Source organism: Neoarius graeffei, chromosome 4, assembly GCF_027579695.1.
Source record: "Neoarius graeffei isolate fNeoGra1 chromosome 4, fNeoGra1.pri, whole genome shotgun sequence".
Classification (NCBI taxonomy): domain Eukaryota; kingdom Metazoa; phylum Chordata; class Actinopteri; order Siluriformes; family Ariidae; genus Neoarius; species Neoarius graeffei.
The window spans coordinates 6,402,876-6,420,263 of record NC_083572.1 but is presented as its reverse complement, the minus strand read 5'-3'; the positions used below and the strand labels follow the sequence as shown (position 1 = coordinate 6,420,263).

Genomic DNA, 17,388 nt, shown 5'->3' with positions numbered 1-17,388 from the left:
TTATTAATTCAGAGGTGCTGAAACTTCCAAAATGTCTCTTATCTTGCCAAGGCTGAGGTCTCTTAACTTCCTGTTAGTGATCATGACTGACTACAGCTGGTAGCTTCTCTGTGCCTTCATAAAAAGGGTTTGTTCACAGCACTCATCGGATTGACCAACACACAGTAAAATGGGAAAGTCCAAGGAGCTCAGTGCAGATCTGAGAAAGAGGATCGCAGATATACACAACTCCGGAATGTCTCTTGGAGCCATTTCTAAACAACTGCAAATTCCAAGATCAGTTCAAACAATTGTATGTAAGTTATTGTGAGGTGTAGTCACTTTGCCAAGCCACTTTGCTTCAAGAAAACCCAAACTGTCACCCTCAGCTGAAAGGAAATTGGTTTGGATGGTCAGAAACAACCTGGGAACCACCATGGCACAGCCCTGCCATGAACTGGAAGCTGATGGATCACTGTCTACAGTTCAGATCACCATGGACTAAGAGGCTGTTGTCCAAGAAATAACCCCCTGCTCCAAAATTGACACCTTCAAGCTTAAAGTTTGAAGCTGACCACACGGACAAAGAAAAAGCCTTCTGGCGGAAAGCTGTATGGTCAGATGAGAAAAAGATTGAGTTGTTTGTCCACAATGAGCACCATGTACAGAGGGACACTGTACCAGCTGGTGGTGGTGGTAGGGTCATCATGCTCTGGGGCTGTTTTGCTGCCAGTGGAACTGGTTCATTGCACAAAGTGGATGGAATAATGAAGAAGGAGGACGACCTCAGAATCCTTCAGCATAAACCATCAGAAACTTGAACACGACTTGGGAGTTACAACAGGACAATTAACCCAAACACACATCAGAGCTGGTTGTGGAGGATAAAGCAGGCTGACATTAAGCTTAAAACAAGTCCTGACTTCAACCCTATTGAAAATATATGGACCGTGCTTATAAGTCAAGTCCATGTCAAGAAAAAAAAATTTAATTGAACTCTACCAATTCTACCATGAAGAGTCATGAAATATCCAACCAGAATTCTGCCAGAAGCTTGTTCATGGTGAACAAAAATGTTTGGTCAAGGTGAATCATGCGAAGAGATATTTTAGCCAAATATTAGGTGTGCTGTATGTATATTTTTGACCCTGTGTTGATTTCAGAAAACCCAAAGAAAATTAAAACTTGTGCACCAAATTCTAGTGTTTTTTTAATGAAAGCTGTATGCTGTACAATCATTCTGCCACAGAAAAAGAACAGTTCAAAGAAATTACTGAAAGCCCAAATATTGCCATGACATTCATATCCAAGATGACATTCATGTCACTGTATGTAAACTTCTGACCGAAACTGAATACGGCTAGTTTGTGATCAACGAGATGATGGCTGTCAGGAGTTGACAGCAATAAAGCACCGCTGCATCACTGTGGGTAAAAATAAAGTGAGGGCTTGACTAAAATGTCGATGAAAGGAGTTTCAACTACAACTCAGAAACCTCAACTCTTCTCACGACTGTCATTACAAACTAGACCTTGGATGAAATTAAAGATCATGTCATTCACGTCATTCAGGGTGGATTTTTTTCCTTTAAACGTGTCCGTTGAAGAAAATTATTATGACTCGGACAAGATTGGGTGAGCTTTCAGCAGTAAACTATGCTCAGGGCGCCTTGAGCATCCAATCAGAGTTGACTTGGTTGCTAGAAAGCTATATGATGGAGCTGGTGCTGAACTCCAACCCCTAGCTTCATTTCAGGTCTCCAGTCAATTTCCTGCTTACAACATGTTGAGTTCTATGAGGCGTCCGGCGAAGACTCCTATTGTCCCGATGATACACACGACCATGAATAAGCAGAGCAGAATGTGATCCAGCACCATGGCCACGAACTTCCACTCCTCAATAGCCTGGAGGAGACGGGGACAGAAAGAACAAATCATCAAAAGAGGAAGCGCTATAGAGGAGAGGAAGATTTTGACACACACAAAAAATCCACGGAGGTCAAAATTTGGGCAAGTCTAAATTCAAACATGCTGGGGAATTAAAAAAAAAAAGGGGAAGGACCAGAGGAAGAAAAGGCAATGTGCAAAAAAATAGAGAGTTTGAGGAACAGAAAGGTTGCTCTTACATTGTTGGATTCTTCGTCACCCCTCATGGTCTCGGCGATGTATTTGACACCCTCAATGGCGCTCTGCACGTCCGGGTTCTTGATGATGGGCGAATGAAACGTGACGGAAGTGGGCATGGGTTTTCCAGAGATATCAGAGATGTCAAAGTCGGCAGGAAAAGGTTGCCTGCCCTTCCGCTCCTGAGACGGCTGCTTCATGGAGGAGAAGAACATGAAGTTCGGAATGGTATCGATGAAGATCTGTGGCATGGAGAGAGAATGAATCCAACTCAAAACAACACAGTGATTTCATCATCTGTAGAGAAATAAATATCAGTTTGTACAGGAATGTTGCTCACATTTTGACTAGACAAGTACTATATGTAGCTTTTATGGGATAAAAAAAACCCCACACTGACATAGCCACAGCACAAGGAATACCAGAGCCTATTAAATATGCGTGATTATTATCCATACAGGCCGTAAAACTTCCGCGCTAGCGAGCGACTGGGACAATTTGTAAACAAACATGGCCGCCAGGTTTGCTTTGTTACAAAATATGGAAGAATTTGAGAGAATTTTGAAACAGAAAGACACGTTGAACACCTGAAAGGAATGTATTATAATAATAATAATAATAATATTGGCTGGGCGGCACGGTGGTGTAGCGGTTAGCGCTGTCGCCTCACAGCAAGAAGGTCCTGGGTTCGAGCCCCGGGGCCGGCGAGGGCCTTTCTGTGTGGAGTTTGCATGTTCTCCCCGTGTCCGCGTGGGTTTCCTCCGGGTGCTCCGGTTTCCCCCACAGTCCAAAGACATGCAGGTTAGGTTAACTGGTGACTCTAAATTGACCGTAGGTGTGAATGTGAGTGTGAATGGTTGTCTGTGTCTATGTGTCAGCCCTGTGATGACCTGGCGACTTGTCCAGGGTGTACCCCGCCTTTCGCCCGTAGTCGGCTGGGATAGGCTCCAGCTTGCCTGCGACCCTGTAGGACAGGATAAAGCGGCTAGAGATAATGAGATGAGATGAGATAATATTGGCTGTCTTTTTTTGTGGTACATCAATGGAATGGAATATATCTGATATACCACTCAACGCCAGCCAGTATTATTTAAATATTAGCAATATTATTTAGTTATTATGTGTTTGGCTGTCAATCTGACCAGTCCTCGGTATACCGTACCTTGCGGACCCAGGGAGGCATGGTATGTGTGCTGGGTGAGCGGTGGTGCGTGTTGATGACGATGACGGTGATGATGATGGAGGCAATGACGAGGATCATGGTGAAGAGCATGTATTTGCCGATGAGCGGGACAGCGCTGGAGGTGGACGGGATCAGCTCGACGATCACCAGGAGGAACACAGTGAGAGACAACAGGACAGAGATACTGAGGGTCATCTTCTCACCTACACACACGAGAGATAATTCAAGTAATATACAGCAAAACTGAGATGTTGAACTTCATACACACACCTGCACACAGAGTTACCGGAGTCGGTGGGCAGGTAGAAGACGAGGCCAGTGAGGAAGGAGAAGAGCATACAGGGGATGATGACGTTCACGATGAAGTACAGTGGCAATCTCAGCATCAGGAAGTGATAGGTGATGTCCAGATACGGTGTCTCTGGGCAACACGCATAATAAACCAAGTGTTTCCAGCTCTGGTAGTCCTTCATCACCCACTCGCCGCTCTCCATGAAGTTACTAAGGTCTGGACGGTCGTTGTCCTACACACACACACACACACACACACACACACACACATACACACCAGGTCCTTTTTGCATAAGACAACATGGATATGGATGATAAATTCAAGTAACAAAGGACTCAAATTGTGTATGTTAAGACAGTATTTCTCGATCTCGTTTTAGTCCAAAGTCCATTTATGTCCCTCAAGTGTATTGCACTTGCATTACATTACAGGCATTTAGCAGATGCTCTTATCCAGAACAATGTACATCAAGACTCTGACATACCCATAGCGTTGGGCAGCCTGGGGAACAGTTGGGGGGTTTGGTGCCTTGTTCAAGGGCACCTCAGCTATTCCTGCTGGTCCAGGGAATCAAACTGGCAACTTTTTGGTCCCAAAGCTGCTTCTCTATCCTTTTGGGTTTGACTTCCCTACTTACCACATATTTAATTAAAAACAGTGGCAGAGATCTGCTATTTTTAAACACATCCTGCTGTTTTACCTGTTTTGCTTGAAGCGGATTTTAAAACTTGACTAAATTAAAACCGAAAAAGTAAATAGAGATTTTTTTTTGCAGCCCGCACATTAACGGTATTCGGCAGACCTCCTTCTCTCGAGTGATTTACATTGATCGATTTATTTATTTATTTATTTAACAACTGAGCACCTGGCCTTGCTCAAGAGCCCAACAGTGATAGCATGGCGGTCCTAGGAGTGGAAATCATGACCTTCTGATCGGTGGTCCAAGGTTTTAGCTTTTGCCCTTCCACTGCCTGTAGTTTGAGAACTACTGTTTTAAGATATCAGTAATTAAAAATCAAAATTATTTGATGTTTTCATCCTCTTTCAGTGTGACAACCTTTAAGTACTTCCACCCTTCGCCTTTATAACTGCCTCCAACTGCTTTCACATCCTCTGAACAGCTCTCTGTAGTAATATTTCCCTCTATTATTTGGGAAGCTGTGATCTAATGGTTCGAGAAGCAGCTTTGGGACCAAAAGATTGCTGGTTTGAGTCCCTGGACCAGCAGGAATGGCTGGAGTGCCCTTTGAGCAAGACACTTAACCCCCATGACAATCAGGTGTGAGTGGGCACCCTGTTTTATTTAAAGAACAGGGATCTATCAAAGTCTGATCTTCACAACACATGTTTGTGGAAGTGTATCATGGCACGAACAAAGGAGATTTCTGAGGACCTCAGAAAATTATTGTTGATGCTCATCAGGCAGTAAAAGGTTACAAAACCATCTATAAAGAGTTTGGACTCCACCAATCCACAGTCAGACAGATTGTGTACAAATGGAGGAAATTCAAGACCATTGTTACCCTCCCCAGGAGTGGTCGACCAACACAGATCACTCCAAGAGCAAGGCGTGTAATAGTCAGTCAGTGAGGTCACAAAGGACCCCAGGGTAACTTCTAAGCAACTGAAGGCCTTTCTCACATTGGCTAATATTAATGTTCATGAGTCCACCATCAGGAGAACACTGAACAACAATGGTGTGCATGGCAGGGTTGCAAGGAGAAAGCCACTGCTCTCCAAAAAGAACATTGCTGCTCGTCTGCAGTTTGCTAAAGGTCATGTGGACAAGTCAGAAGGCTATTGGAAAAATGTTTTGTGGATGGATGAGACCAAAATGGAAATTTTGGTTTAAATGAGAAGCGTTATGTTTGGAGGAAGGAAAACACTGCATTCCAGCATAAGAACCTTATCCTATCTGTGAAACATGGTGGTGGTAGTATCATGGTTTGGGCCTGTTTTGCTGCATCTGGGCCAGGATGGCTTGCCATCATTGATGGAACAATGAATTCTGAATTATACCAGCGAATTCTAAAGGAAAATGTCAGGACATCTGTCCATGAACTGAATCTCAAGAGAAGGTGGGTCATGCAGCAAGACAACGACCCTAAGCACACAAGTCGTTCTACCAAAGAATGATTAAAGAAGAATAAAGTTAATGTTTTGGAATGGCCAAGTCAAAGTCCTGACCTTAATTCAATGGAAATGTTGTGGAAGGACCTGAAGCGAGCAGTTCATGTGAGGAAACCCACCAACATCCCAGAGTTGAAGCTGTTCTGTACGGAGGAACGGGCTAAAATTCCTCCAAGCCGGTGTGCAGGACTGATCAACAGTTACCGCAAACGTTTAGTTGCAGTTATTGCTGCACAAGGGGGTCACACCAGATACTGAAAGCTAAGGTTCACATACTTTTGCCACTCACAGATATGTAATATTGGATCATTTTCCTCAATAAATAAATGACCAAGTATAATATTTTTGTCTCATTTGTTTAACTGGGTTCTCTTTATCTACTTTTAGGACTTGTGTGAAAATCTGATGATGTTTTAGGTCATATTTATGCAGAAATATAGAAAATTCTAAAGGGTTCACAAACTTTCAAGCACCACTTATCCACAAACTGCTTCAATGCTTCTATGGAAGCATGTGTCTGATCTGTTTCTTTGTGTGAAAGGTGAGGCATGTATTTACGTTCAACTGTGTGCGTGTGTGTACCGGGTTGATGACAACCAGATTGCCGTCGTAGGTCCATATCCCGAGCTTCATGCTGCAGTTCTGCAGGTCAAAAGGGAAGTAAACTACAACAATCTCACAGTAGCTCTTAAAGATGGCTGGAGGATTCCACGTGATCGACCCAGTGTGTTCCAGCAAGACTTTTGTCTCGTGCACGATGGCGAAGTCTCCATCAGCACTGCAACACACATTATCACACCCAATCACTCCACATACAGAATGTGCTCATTTAAATGGACATGCACACTCCAATTTTGCACGTAATGTGAAATATAACAGTCGCAATACGTCTCATTATGAACAAATAAATAACACACACAACCAGTTAGACATTTCCGATGTGTCCTTTTAAGAGTCTACAGAAATGTATCATGAGCTTACTTGTTATAAAGCACTAAATCTGGTTTCCAGATATCGGAGGAGGGAATTCGAATCTTCTTGATTCCTCCGTATTCGTTTGGATTCCAGTTCAGGTTCACGTCCTTCCATTGCTGAATGAAAAAAAGAAAATGATAAAGGGAATAAAACACACCGTATTTACCACTGAATACATTTCTGCTTCATTTATCACTGCAAAATGATTCTTTTTAGTGATTCAAGTCAATGAGACAGCGGAAAATTGATCATCAGTGACAGGTTGGTGCGATGTAGTCGAGTCATTGTTACGGTCTGAAGTATATTTCTCAATAAGAGCACATCCTGAAGTGTTTTATTCCTCTTACACCACAGCAATTGCAATCTTCATTCATTAAAGTGTTGTAGAATGTCTGTGAGACAACTTCATTCTTGTTATCACTTACAATATTCTATCCACATTCACTGGATATGAGAAATCGTGCACTCTGATTGGCTAGTCTACTACTAGGATATCAGCTCATATACCGAGTGAGTGGAGAGAGAAAAAACGGCGTCGCGCATCAAGTCAGATATATCACTTTGTTATCAAATATTTAAAAGAAACAGAAATAGGTAAAATAATATATTCCCCCCCCCCCAATATCTCCTGTTCTACACTCCAGCCCAGTCGGTGGCAGTAATGCATCTTTAACCTCCTAAGGACCAAGCTGTTTTTTTACATGCATTTTTTATTTCTCTTTGCTATTTGGGCTTATTAGAACCTGATTAGAATAAAAACTAAGCATCATCTTTTGATAAGATGTACTTTTAGAGAAAAAGTATGTCCACATATGTGGATTCTTGTTCCGAATTTCCATAAAGTGCTGTGCACACATGTGGCCGCTAAGCCCTAGGAGGTTAAGTTGGTTTGCCAACCGCCAAAAAAAACCCTAAAGAAGAACAACAAAATGGTGGAGTGTGTTGTTGAACCAACCGAGGATGAAATAAAAACTACTCGAAAACAAAATCCCAAAAAATACAGAAAAAAAGCACAACAAAATATGGAATAAAATTATTTGCTGGTAAGAACGTATCTTTTTTTAATTTTTCAAGAATTATTATTATTATCGCATTTTTCACAAATCGCTCCTGTCATTTCACCGGTTTGTTTACATTCTAAGCGGAAATGATTTTGTCGGACGTTTTGTATAAAGATTTTATTTATCGAATTTGCAAAAAATTTAAATAAAAATGCTCTGTTTCTCAAAATCCAGTGAATGTGGATAGAATAAAACAGTTATTCCACTCAATCTTGTCGCTACACCAAATACCTCATTGGCTATCAGCTCACGTACGGTTCGATTTTGTGGAATAACTTAATTATAGCGGCTATAAACGGTGGTCATCTAATCAGTCTCTTTGTTCTCTTTTTTCATAAAGAAATGCAGCTTGCCATGTTACAGACAAACTGCAAAGTAGAAACTCCCCTGTCCTGAAGATTACCGCTTTAACTCTGACTGTTACTGAGCGCTGACACTGGAGACTCCTTCCACAAATGTTAAATAAACGCATCTCTCAGACAAGTCCCTGCGAATGAGCTGTTACTACAGAAACAATACCATATTAGAATGAGCCTGTTAATACAATATTCTCATCTGTTTCATATTCTTACGTTTCGGCGATGCAGACGGTTTAGTTGGTTAGTTATCTTTCATCTGCCTGAGGTTTTTGACTGACGTGGCTTTTGACTTCTCACATCTTGATACTGCTTGAGGAAAAATGTTTCAGTCTAACCTTTTAAACAACAGCTAAACCCGGTTAAAGTCCTAAGCATGTGGTAAGAGTTCAGTGAGGATGAAGCTCCTACAGTGACTTTCAGCGAGACATGGAGAGAGACACAGACCTGCTTGACACGCACGTTACTGGTGACGATCTGATTAACTTCATCCTGTGGGTGAAGAAAGAGAGACAGAATGTGAGTGTCTGTGTAAGATATGAGCAAGAGAGAGAGATGAGCATGGACAAACTGATAGAACTCAATGAAATGAAACAAATACTTACAGTTAAGTTCAAAAGTTTGCACATCCTTGAGACAAAGATTTTGGTTTCACAGTTGTGTGTATTTTAAATAATAATAATTATGTATAAATATATCTAGTTCAAGATTGAATAAAATCATTGAAAGATAGTTCAAAAGTTTGGAATGATAATTAAGTCAATATCAAATAAATAAATACAACCCCGATTCAAAAAAAGTTGGGACAAAGTACAAATTGTAAATAAAAACGGAATGCAATGATGTGGAAGTTTCAAAATTCCATATTTTATTCAGAATAGAACATAGATGACATATCAAATGTTTAAACTGAGAAAATGTATCATTTAAAGAGAAAAATGAGGTGATTTTAAATTTCATGACAACAACACATCTCAAAAAAGTTGGGACAAGGCCATGTTTCCCACTGTGAGACATCCCCTTTTCTCTTTACAACAGTCTGTAAACGTCTGGGGACTGAGGAGACAAGTTGCTCAAGTTTAGGGATAGGAATGTTAACCCATTCTTGTCTAATGTAGGATTCTAGTTGCTCAACTGTCTTGGGTCTTTTTTGTCGTATCTTCCGTTTTATGATGCGCCAAATGTTTTCTATGGGTGAAAGATCTGGACTGCAGGCTGGCCAGTTCAGTACCCGGACCCTTCTTCCAGGGGCGTGTTTAGCCTATTTTTGGGGGTGCTCAAGCACCCCCAAAAACGAGCTCAGCACCCCCTAGCTCAGCACCCTCAAAAACACTGCTTTTGGACGTAATTTTCAGAAATAAGTGCCCTTGCGCACTGCGCAATGAATGTGTGCGCGGGCGTGTGTGTGTTCTTGAATTCACCTGTTACGTGATAGTCTATGACCAGTAAAATACCTCTCCTCCTTGCGTCCCCTCTGATTGGGTTGCCTGTCCGCACGAGTGCTTGCTACGACATGGTGTTTTTTTTTTAACTGGATTCCACGCTGATGAGGAACTCGAAGTAGCACCTGAGTATTACTGGCATAGCGAGATGTGAAGGTACGGACTGGAGTTACAATTGTTAAACACAACACAATAATATGCATAATGCAATATTGATGTTCCCTGGTCTATGAACAGAATGATAAAAATGACATTTATCATCGATCATCAAAAGTATCTCGATATGATATCGAGATACTTTTGTGCAGAGCTGTACAAGTGCTACGGTGCTAGACCACCGTGTGTTAGTCAATTTTATTTAATGTAACATAGCGTTTACGTTTGCTTATCATTCACAAATCCAAACCCTGGTCATTGTCTGGGGGGACAGTGAGTGTGGTTTGGATATAGCCTACATTTTCAAAAGAACACTACCAAAATATAACAAATATAACAAAAAATATAAACTAATGTAAACTAATGTAAAATCATAATAATACACACTATTATTACATAATACACAATAACACATTAATTAACAATTACCACTGTTCTAAATGAATAGCTCCAACATTACAAATGCAGTAGTAGGTCTTGTTTAGTTAAAAATATAACGTAAATATCTGTGTCAGTGGTTGTAAATGTGTAGATATCATAGTTTATTGGGTCAGCTTCTGTTAAAACATTGCATCAGTCTAGTCTTGTCTAGTCTAGTCTTCTTGTCTAGTTAAGTCTAGTCTAAATGCGGAATAAACGTGGAAACACTGTCGTTCAAGCCAGGTGCCTCTGTCAGCTCTGGGGGCTAAGCACCCCCAAAGATCAGATGCTAGAATCGCCCCTGCCTTCTTCTACGCAGCCATGATGCTGTAATTGATGCAGTATGTGGTTTGGCATTGTCATGTTGGAAAATGCAAGGTCTTCCCTGAAAGAGACGTCGTCTGGATGGGAGCATATGTTGCTCTAGAACCTGGATATACCTTTCAGCATTGATGGTGTCTTTCCAGATGTGTAAGCTGCCCATGCCACACGCACTAATGCAACCCCATACCATCAGAGATGCAGGCTTCTGAACTGAGCGCTGATAACAACTCGGGTCGTCCTTCTCCTCTTTAGTCCGAATGACACGGCGTCCCTGATTTCCATAAAGAACTTCACATTTTGATTCGTCTGACCACAGAACAGTTTTCCACTTTGCCACAGTCCATTTTAAATGAGCCTTGGCCCAGAGAAGACGTCTGCGCTTCTGGATCGTGTTTAGATACGGCTTCTTCTTTGAACTATAGAGTTTTAGCTGGCAACGGCGGATGGCACGGTGAATTGTGTTCACAGATAATGTTCTCTGGAAATATTCCTGAGCCCATTTTGTGATTTCCAATACAGAAGCATGCCTGTATGTGATGCAGTGCCGTCTAAGGGCCCGAAGATCACGGGCACCCAGTATGGTTTTCCGGCCTTGACCCTTACGCACAGAGATTCTTCCAGATTCTCTGAATCTTTTGATGATATTATGCACTGTAGATGATGATATGTTCAAACTCTTTGCAATTTTACACTGTCGAACTCCTTTCTGATATCGCTCCACTATTTGTCGACGCAGAATTAGGGGGATTGGTGATCCTCTTCCCATCTTTACTTCTGAAAGCCGCTGCTACTCCAAGATGCTCTTTTTATACCCAGTCATGTTAATGACCTATTGCCAATTGACCTAATGAGTTGCAATTTGGTCCTCCAGCTGTTCCTTTTTTGTACCTTTAACTTTTCCAGCCTCTTATTGCCCCTGTCCCAACTTTTTTGAGATGTGTTGCCGTCATGACATTTCAAATGAGCCAATATTTGGCATGAAATTTCAAAATGTCTCACATTCGACATTTGATATGTTGTCTATGTTCTATTGTGAATACAATATCAGTTTTTGAGATTTGTAAATTATTGCATTCCATTTTTATTTACAATTTGTACTTTGTCCCAACTTTTTTGGAATTGGGGTTGTAGCATTTATGAAATAAATATAGCTATAAAATAAATCCTGAAATAAATAATAATAAGAGAGACACTAAATAAATAAAATGAGTCAGTATAGCTCAATAAATAAATAAAATAAATAGGTTTTTTTATTTCAAAATGACATTTTCAAAGGATTACTTTTATTTCATAATTCCACGTTTATTTTGAAATAAAACCTATCTATCTATCTATCTATCTATCTATCTATCTATCTATCTATCTATCTATCTATCTATCTATCTATCTATCTATCTATCTATCTATCTCCTCACCTGGGACGGAGTCCACCAGGGGGCGCAGTATTGTTTTCGGTCGGGTTTCTTTGTTTTCTTTGTGAACGATATTAGGGGAAAACAGCTGGATCAATCTTCATGAAACCTTCGGGATAGATGAGCATTGGTCTCAAATAGAACCTCCAACATTTTGAAGGTTATCCGGTCAAGGTCACCAAAAAGGTCAAAATTGTTTTTGTTGTGGCTACTGCCTCATATAGAGGCGCTAGCCACTACGTCATCATGCTGTAAGAATGTAAGAGTGGAACAGTCACGCACTGCACATGCACGTGTTCTGATTAAAATGGCCAGTGAGTGTATACACTACCGTTCAAAAGTTTGGGGTCACCCAGACAATTTTGTGTTTTCCATGAAAAGTCACACTTTTATTTACCACCATAAGTTGTAAAATGAATAGAAAATATAGTCAAGACATTTTTCTGGCCATTTTGAGCATTTAATCGACCCCACAAATGTGATGCTCCAGAAACTCAATCTGCTCAAAGGAAGGTCAGTTTTATAGCTTCTCTAAAGAGCTCAACTGTTTTCAGCTGTGCTAACATGATTGTACAAGGGTTTTCTAATCATCCATTAGCCTTCTGAGGCAATGAGCAAACACATTGTACCATTAGAACACTGGAGTGAGAGTTGCTGGAAATGGGCCTCTATACACCTATGGAGATATTGCACCAAAAACCAGACATTTGCAGCTAGAATAGTCATTTACCACATTAGCAATGTATAGAGTGGATTTCTGATTAGTTTAAAGTGATCTTCATTGAAAAGAACAGTGCTTTTCTTTCAAAAATAAGGACATTTCAAAGTGACCCCAAACTTTTGAACGGTAGTGTACAATTCGGTTCACCGTTCGAAAGAAATGGACTAAAGAAATGGCTTTCAGACATGTTTATGCTTTATTACACAGGGAAAGTGCGTTCCACTGAGCTCTAGCGCCGGGCCATTTCCAGGAAATAAGAGTTTGGGTCATGGCGACAGCGTGTGTATGTCAGCCTCGGGTCGGAGGTTTCAGTTTCAAAAACTGTAAGAGTAGAATAATATAAAGTACAGACACTTGGTATATATTAATTCTGTTTATATTCTGATTACGCTTCATTTTTGTGGCTACGGCCTCATCGAGTAAATATATATGCTATATTTACTGTATGGACATGGGATCAGAAAACTATTTTATTTATAAGCAGTAGCCACATGGACCCATAGGGGACCTACTTTTTTCACAATATCTTCCTTCATATTCATCAGAAGTGCTACCGGGCGAGGTTTGTTTTGCCTGGCAACACTTGTTTATATTGACTTAAATGGCATTCCATACATAAAACTGTTGAGAGGAATGAAATAATAATAATAATAATAATAATAATAATAATAATAATAAATGCTTGAAAATGAAAATGTGCAAATTAATGAAAGGTGAAAATTGATTTTAAATGTAAAAACAGTGACGCGTGGCATTTTAATGACACTCACCTCGACATAAACAAGAAATATACAGGATTATTATCGACGTGGTTTATTAGAGATATCCATGGTTAAAAATTGCAGCTGAGGAACATAATATTGCTGCAGAGGTTTTAAAAGTGTATCATGTGTGAACTTCAAGCACTAAGTGTGTGTGTGTGGGTAGGGGGAACCAAGCTACGCCATCTATACAGTGAAATATGTTACTGCATTATGGATTTGTGCTTAGTAATTGCTGAAATGTTCTGAATAAATAAATAAATAAATAACCACAGTGAGAGGTGCAGATTTACCACACTGATGAGCTGAATGAGCTGCAGCCCGACAGTCACCACCACAGCGTCGCTGAAATGGCTGACAGGCCGGACCACCTTGTTATAACCTTTAAACAGATTCTTTACCAGTCTCGTCTCATCAGGAGAACACTGACCTGGACCTGGGCCTGCAACACACATACACAATTAGTTTGAGATACTCTAAAGCATCCCTACTATCGAACAAACGCAAACACACACGCACGCAAGGGGGATTAGAACTGACAGAGACAAGCAACTGCACATGACACCTCTAAAAACACACCATCTGAGCTGCTGGAGGATATGCCTCGTCATGTCAAGCACGCTGCAGCATCACCGTGGTCTTTTCCGGCTCTTGGATCAGCTTACCGATTACATTTCCGCTTCAGCTTACTTTGTCGAGAACTGGCGCCATTATTTCTCAATTTGAAATGTGAGTAAACGTTACAGTACATGAGCATCTCATTTAGCAAATAATAGAGAAGATAATATCTCATCTTATCTATCTATAACTCAGTGTTATTCAACACAAGGTCTCATCGATGATGTAATAAGAATGATGTGGAAGAAACTATCACACGCTTAAAGACAGACAAGCTACATTTGTGATCTCTGGTAGTATCTTCAAATCTGTAATGCTCCACCAAACTAAATGAAAACTTTTCTACTTTGAATATCAGCCCAGATATGGTGATGAAATCTCGGAGGCGTGTCATTCAGTGTAATCACCTGACATGATTGTCACTGGATTGGCTGCATGAATCTACAGTTTGGTCGAGAAAGAAATCAGCCCCAGTCTCGCAGTTCGTTTCTTCGGTGCTGCTGTCACACTAGAAATTCTACAAATATCCTAAATAATCTGGCTTGTTAACAACAAATTATATATCAATGGCACAAAAGAACCCGGATGAAACAGTACATTTAGACCAGCTGCCCTTGATATGACCTTTCATTTTGGCCACCTGTGACATAACTAAGGATCTTTGGAGAGTTTGATGACAGACCAGACCATTCTCAGAAGGTTTAGCATCAATATCTTCATATGAAAGGGTAGTCAGTAGTCCTGAATGGCTCACTGATGGACCTAGAGTGAAATATTTTACATATTGCACACATGGTTGCTTCTCTGACTAAACCCCTTTTTATACATCTTCTGGTGGACGCCGTGCTTTGCTTGCACCATATTCTTCCTGTGTTCAAAGCTTGGGACACTTTTCCAGAACTTGGTCTGACAGCTCCTTGGGCTTCATGATGCTCATTGTTTAGTTATGTTCTCTAACAAACTTGAGGTTCTTCCAGAATCAGATACTGAAACATTGGACGCAGGTAAACGCCATTCAAATATTTATGCCACTTCTGATGGTGGCTAAAATTATTTCTTATGCACTTCCAAACCATTTTACATGATATACGATTCCAATTAAATCCATTTCAGGTCTAAATACTTATGCAAGCCACTGTATGGAGCCAGCACTGTTTCTGGAAGCGTGCTGATGTTATAAATGGATTGGACTTTACAGCAACACAAACTATTTACACCCAATAGCATGAGGAATTTAGAAACGTACATGTTCGACATTAGAATTCCTGACTTTTCTTGGATAAGTTCTAGATATTCATTTATCTGAAGGTTAATTTGGATTTTATTTTGAATGTGCAAATTCTCCAAGCCATTAATAAAATTAAATCTCAACATGTGCTACATTTCATGGAGGTAGACAATGAAGATTTGGAGGATTTCAGAAATGTAGTGTGTAATTGACGGATTCTGGCTTACTTGTGGGGAAAAATAGCTCATAAAGGGGTGGTGGTGGGTCAACAGGTTAAAACTCTGGGTTACTGATTGGCAAGTTGGTGGTTTGAGCCCCAGTGCTGCCAAGCTGCCATGGTTGGACCCTTGGACTACCCTACCAGCCCACTTATATCCAATCGACCCCATGTAGAAGTGAGAAAAAGCATTTAAGAAGAAGTGGGATAGGAACTCATCTCATATGAGGTTGAAATTCCCCAAAAAATTAAACCAACCCACCCTATACACTGTCGCAACTGTTTTCCGTGGCGTTTCGTTTAATTAAAGGAGGACCTGAAAAGCTTAAAACTCTCTAATAATGAAGGGCACAAAGCAAGTGTGAGGTGCTGACCAGAATTAGAAACAGGAGGCATGTGGCACATAGCGGCGCGTTCCCAGGATTCCTCGCCCATTCACAGCAGCCTTTAAAAATTAACACAGCATTCAGTCACACTGTACATTGCAGGATCTCATTGACTTTAATGTTGCAATAATGTGATCTGAACAAATGAAGCTGGACACATGACAGACTGTAGCAAGTAGGCTACGCTATGCATCATTTCCACCGGCAGATTATTAGAATATATGCAATAATGAGGCAGCCATTACCTTAAGGTTAGAGAAGCAGCCTTGGGTAGCTGGTTCTGGTTGCTGGTTCGAAAGTGCCCTTGAGCAAGGCGCCTAACCTCCAGGTGTGCTCTGTGTGCGCGCGTGCTTGCTGTATGTCACTCTGGATAAGCGTGTCTATAATGTCTATATGTCTAAATGTCTATAATGCTTGAATTATTTTTTTTAAAATTACCCTTTAGGTTATTTAACCAGGGTAGTCACATTAGGACAATTTTTTTTTTTTTTTTATCTCTCAGCCCTGGGCAAAAAAGACAACACAACATTCAGACATAACAAAGAACACTTGGACTATAACAATTAACAACAATCACACTGAAACAGCTCCCTTGTGAGAGAAATAGTTTAACCTCTGGCTTGTTTCAGATGTTTCTAGAAGTTCTTCCATGATGCTGGAGAGCTCGGCTGTAACTGAGGATGTAGGTTTTACCTTTGATACTTTTACCTGCCTAGAAATAACAAGCGATTCATTTCTACTCAGCGAGTCGACCCTCAGACTGAACTCACCGACTAGAAGAAGAAAAATCCCAGCAATCAGACACACTCCTGCACGATTCATCTCCAGGCTGTGGTTAAAGAGTTCAATGAAAAGTTGATCAGACTGACATTGAAGAAGAACACTTCAGTGTTTAGAGAGAGAGAGAGAGAGAGTGGACGAGGCCTACTGTTGAAAGCATGAGAGGAGCAGCTGCTGGCTCTCAGAGCTGAAACACGAACCTCATGCTGACAAAAATAAACAGCTGCAAGTTCCTGAAGATGAGCCATGAAACTGAAATCAGTCACTTATTTTTAGACCTTGTTAGATTTCATAGATAAATGATGAGTAACAGGGGTGTTAGAAACATGTCCATTTCAACATGTTATGTTCTGTACCAGGGATGAGAATGAAAAATATTTAAAAAGTCTGAAAAAACCAGGGCGGGGCCCATAGCCCAAGGGGGCGGGGCCCATGGCCCGGGGCCCAGGGGTTCCAGGGGCTAATGATTTTTGGCTATTTTTTATTTATTTATTTTTACCCCAAAACCATTAATTTTATCAGCAAAAAGTTGCAATGTGGGGCGGCACGGTGGTGTAGTGGTTAGCGCTGTTGCCTCACAGCAAGAAGGTCCTGGGTTCGAGCCCCGGGGCCGGCGAGGGCCTTTCTGTGTCGAGTTTGCATGTTGTCCGCATGGGTTTCCTCCGGGTGCTCCGGTTTCCCCCACAGTCCAAAGACATGCAGGTTAGGTTAACTGGTGACTCTAAATTGACTGTAGGTGTGAGTGTGAATGGTTGTCTGTGTCTATGTGTCAGCCCTGTGATGACCTGGCGACTTGTCCAGGGTGTACCCCGCCTTTCGCCCGT

The 17,388-nt window shown here is 41.0% G+C and overlaps 1 protein-coding gene across 2 annotated transcripts; it reads right to left on the bottom strand.

The window, feature by feature from the left end:
- Positions 1 to 1,277: 1,277 nt before the first annotated feature.
- LOC132884780 (acetylcholine receptor subunit alpha) lies at positions 1,278 to 16,729 on the bottom strand. 2 transcript variants are annotated; one of them, XM_060918720.1, is made up of 9 exons: positions 16,555 to 16,729; positions 13,629 to 13,777; positions 8,547 to 8,591; positions 6,689 to 6,798; positions 6,290 to 6,485; positions 3,572 to 3,809; positions 3,265 to 3,488; positions 2,105 to 2,344; positions 1,278 to 1,883 (listed from the first exon to the last, which is right to left on the bottom strand). In XM_060918720.1, the coding sequence occupies exons 1-9, from the start codon at positions 16,604 to 16,606 to the stop codon at positions 1,755 to 1,757; spliced, it is 1,383 nt and encodes a 460-aa protein (XP_060774703.1). In that variant the 5' UTR covers positions 16,607 to 16,729; the 3' UTR covers positions 1,278 to 1,754. The 2 variants fall into 2 exon arrangements, with proteins under 2 accessions (XP_060774703.1, XP_060774702.1); XM_060918719.1 differs by lacking the exon at positions 16,555 to 16,729 and adding an exon at positions 15,773 to 16,066.
- Positions 16,730 to 17,388: the final 659 nt, after the last annotated feature.

What these genes read in the sequence shown, in the direction of transcription:
- LOC132884780 (XM_060918719.1), bottom strand. Translation starts at nt 15,833, where the DNA reads ATGGGCGAGGAATCCTGGGAACGCGCCGCTATGTGCCACATGCCTCCT. An exon ending in GTAACGTGCGTGTCAAGCAG is followed by an intron (nt 6,799 to 8,546) that starts GTCTGTGTCTCT and finishes TTTTTCATTCAG; the next exon opens with CAATGGAAGGACGTGAACCT. An exon ending in GATTTAGTGCTTTATAACAA is followed by an intron (nt 6,486 to 6,688) that starts GTAAGCTCATGA and finishes TGTGTGTTGCAG; the next exon opens with TGCTGATGGAGACTTCGCCA.